The following is a 3,795-nucleotide window of genomic DNA, read 5'->3' as shown; positions in this document are numbered from 1 at the left end:
ATCTATCCTATTTTACTACACTCGTCTCTATTTATCGATGAGTTTTTCACATATACCGGCTGAGAGCAAACAAAATAATATAGGGCAATAAATTATTGACCTTCAACAGGAATATCAAAGAAGCATATACTAAAATCCAAAAGATATGCAGAATTGCAGATAATGCGGGCTGTGCATCAGCTATAGTCCACAAACATACATGTATGTCACAAAATATTTTAGTCGTTTACATTAGTTTTTATTTAGATTAAAAAAGGAAACTTTAATACAGAAAAGGTGTATTACTTAAACTATCATTTGTACGACAACTTGTATGACAACCATAAAATTATACAGAAAGATATTTATTGACACGAAAACCAAAACAATGAAGAGATAAAATAAAAACATTATGTGAGTATGACAAAGAAAATTATCATAAAATGGCTATACAAACATCATTTCTAAACTAAAGATAGATAACTATAAAACAAGAATGCTTAGCCAACTGTAGACGCCTACACACAAACACTCACCACGCCTTTCAATCCTGCTGTTTCTTATCTTCCAAGATTGTTTCTTCAACATCTTTGGAATCATCAACAAGCTTCACCACATATAAATCAGTGTCATCAATAGGATCTTCAATCCCCTGGAATAATATACAAAAGTCATACCAAAACTCTGATTTTTAAAACATTTAAAAAACTTTAGAATGGAGAAAAAAGGCATAAAGAAATTAAGATAGCGCTTTTCTGTAAGTGTTATTAAAGCGGGTAGTTAAGATAGCGCTTTCTGGAAAACGCTAAGAAACATATGTTCAAAAATAGCACAAAAAATATGGCTATATTAGCGCTTTTTTGAAAGCGCTATTGAAACGTTTCTATTTAATAGCGTTTAGAAAGCGCTATTATAGGGGTTCTGGCCTTTAATAACGGGGACTTTCTTAGTGCTTCACAAGCGCTATTAAACGCCCCAAATGAGTGCTATTAAAGGGGGTATTTTGTAGTAGTGTCAATATCATGAAGAAGTACATGGACAATGATCTTGATAGCCGTTACACCTTTGGCTTTTCTGCATCGGAGATAGGTTCCCTGAAATTTGACAACTATTACTTAGTAGAAAGACATAATAAATAATACAACTTCTCTGTCTATACGGTGGCCGTGTTATGTGTAAGGAACTAATCGTCAAAGACAATAACATGTCGACACCGATAATAATTTTAAAAAGAAAATAAATTAATTGAATGTTGAATGTAATTACATGTGTCAGTGTAATGTTAATATCGGACACCACCTATTATCAAAAGTGTCAATGCTATAAAGTCAAACACCCTTTCAAACAAAGCGATTCTCATCCCCTTAGTTGACATTGTTTCTAATTTCTATGTTTGAAAAACCCTTCATAATATTAAGTCTGAACAGGTATACTTGAAAAAGGATATTAACTTGGACCAAAAAATTCTCTTGTTCATATGCATACTACAAAACTATGCGCTTAAGTTCTGATTTTCCAATCAAGCAACAGATATGATACTGAAATAAGAGAAAGAAAAAAAAGTAGAAGATATAACTGCACCTTAGCACCAAGTTCCTTCATTGGAAGAGGTGTCCATAAAGATTGAATTGAGGTGACAATTTGGCCCTATAGTAGAAAGTTCATTAGGCAGAAGCAGAGAGTAAGTATTAAAAGATGATGCAATTAGTATCACAAATGCTTGCCTGCCTTCCACAAACAACTATTCGATCTCCTTCGTGAAGAGCACCGTTAACTAAAACAACATTCATAGTGGTTCCACGACCTTCAACAAACGTTACATTGAAAACAGAACACTGGTACGTAGCCAGAGGCAAATAACAATTAGGTCTCTGTAGTTTAATATGACATGACAATCTAGCTAACCTGCAATTCTTCCTTGTATGTAAGTTTTTCAACCATGGATTTTAGGGTCCACGTAACCAATAGTAATAACATGTCTGGGATTCCTTCACAGCTGAAATACCAAGTTCTATAATATCAATGCATAAACACTCCCCAAAGATGAGATGTTAAGAAACACGTTGGAATGTTAGAATAGTAGGAGATGCCTCCTAAATTCCAAAATGATGAAGAAAATATACAAAAGGATATGTCCATTTGGAACATTAACATAGTGTTAGGATGGGGGAAAATGAATGGGAGGGATCAACCATTTTATGAGTTTGGTTTCACAGTAGGGAACACAAAAATGATTTCAGATACACAATTGATTTTGACATGTTTGGATGATGTCGGATTGATTTTGCCTCTAGTATAATTTCTAACTTAAAGCTAAAAATTTGTAGATTTTGACTCAAAACGTAGTTTATACATACAAATTTATTGTTAAACTCATTTTTACGTATGTATTCACGCATAAATCACTTCACATTTAACTCACTTTTAATCCCGATCAATTCATCCAAAATCAATTAGGAAAACTTTCATCACATAGAAGGAAATGAAAAAAGCCCAAGTAATATTGTGCTCCAAATTAACCATTCAAGTTAACAATCATTTTTTTATTTTGTTTAGCATAGGAGTGGGAGTGAAATAGTATTATGGCTACAAAGCAGGCTACACAATTTTTAGTTACCTTACTGCACTTGTAGGCACAATGCTGACTATTTCTTCTATTTCATTGTTTTGATAATATATCTTTGTATCGACCCCATGTTGTTTGAACTGGGTAATAATCTAGCAATGAAAGAAAATCAAAACTAAGGTGTCAAACAACAACCAAAAATTATCTACCACAATAGACAAATAAAAAAGATAAACATGTTTCACTACCTGATTGAACTTCACATTAAACACATTTAATTTAGAGCATACATAGATTGTTGCTTATATGCTTTAGCAAACGGAGCATTGTGACACGGTTTCCACCCTGAAAGCCGATCAACCTGCAATATAGCGAGAACAACAATACCTTACACAAAAATAAAAACTTATATTGCAAGCAATAGTTGATAAAAGTGGAAGACAAAAGTGACCTTATTCAAGGCAACAATAAACTTTTTGTTCATCATTTTTAAAAGTTTGAGTGATTGAGTTGTTTGTGGCTGTAACCCAAGCTTAATGTCAACAACCAAGATTGCAATATCACATAAAGCTAAACAATGAGACATTAAGTTAGTATATGAATTGAGCCCTGGGGTATCAAGAAATAGTAAACCAGGAACGTCATTGATTTTTGAATGAGGTTTGAATTCGTTTGTTATTTGACGTATATTATCAGAAGGGAATGTATGTAGCGGAATTCCATTGGGTGGTAATATATCCAACATCATCATCGGTATCTCCTCGAATATGCTGCAACAGTTTGGTTTTGCCAATGTATGCATGCCCTAACATACAGCAAATTGGGGAACGAACAGGACCATCAGACATTCGCAGTTCCTTGGAACCCAAATCAGCAACTGCATTATTCTCCTTCTCAGTAGCAAATTGTGAAAAGAATGACGCAGAGAAAACACCAAAATCTTCACAGTTCTCTTTTTTACCTTCCATTTTTTTTTCCTTATCAATCTTTTAGATCAAGGTTTTCATATTGACCGAGAGAAAGGGGGATTCGTGTACAGCCTTGGCTACGAACAAACCACAATTTTTGTCTTTACCTCGTTGTCATATTGGTTTCTAAATGCATCAAAATTACATACAGATAATTAATCCACAAAATTATTCCTTAAAAAAATCCACAAAATTGGGATGAAATAGGCTCTATGGACAGGGGATGAAATTTTTAATTTTAAGACTCTCATGATTTTTGGATCTTGTTAACAAGTGCCTCCC

The 3,795-nt window shown here is 33.6% G+C and overlaps 1 protein-coding gene across 1 annotated transcript; it reads right to left on the bottom strand.

The window, feature by feature from the left end:
* Nucleotides 1-523: 523 nt before the first annotated feature.
* Nucleotides 524-3,513, bottom strand: LOC146910562 (uncharacterized). The gene is made up of 8 exons (XM_085729450.1): nucleotides 3,360-3,513; nucleotides 2,997-3,115; nucleotides 2,836-2,906; nucleotides 1,885-1,975; nucleotides 1,704-1,814; nucleotides 1,561-1,626; nucleotides 1,014-1,073; nucleotides 524-631 (listed from the first exon to the last, which is right to left on the bottom strand). The coding sequence occupies exons 1-8, from the start codon at nucleotides 3,511-3,513 to the stop codon at nucleotides 524-526; spliced, it is 780 nt and encodes a 259-aa protein (XP_085585576.1).
* Between the last annotated feature and the right edge of the window lie 282 nt (nucleotides 3,514-3,795).

Source organism: Medicago sativa, chromosome 7 (genome assembly GCF_051527215.1).
Source record: "Medicago sativa cultivar Bolivia chromosome 7, Bolivia_mono, whole genome shotgun sequence".
NCBI lineage: Eukaryota > Viridiplantae > Streptophyta > Magnoliopsida > Fabales > Fabaceae > Medicago > Medicago sativa.
The sequence above is the reverse complement of the archived record's forward strand: the minus strand, read 5'-3'. Positions and strand labels throughout refer to the sequence as shown.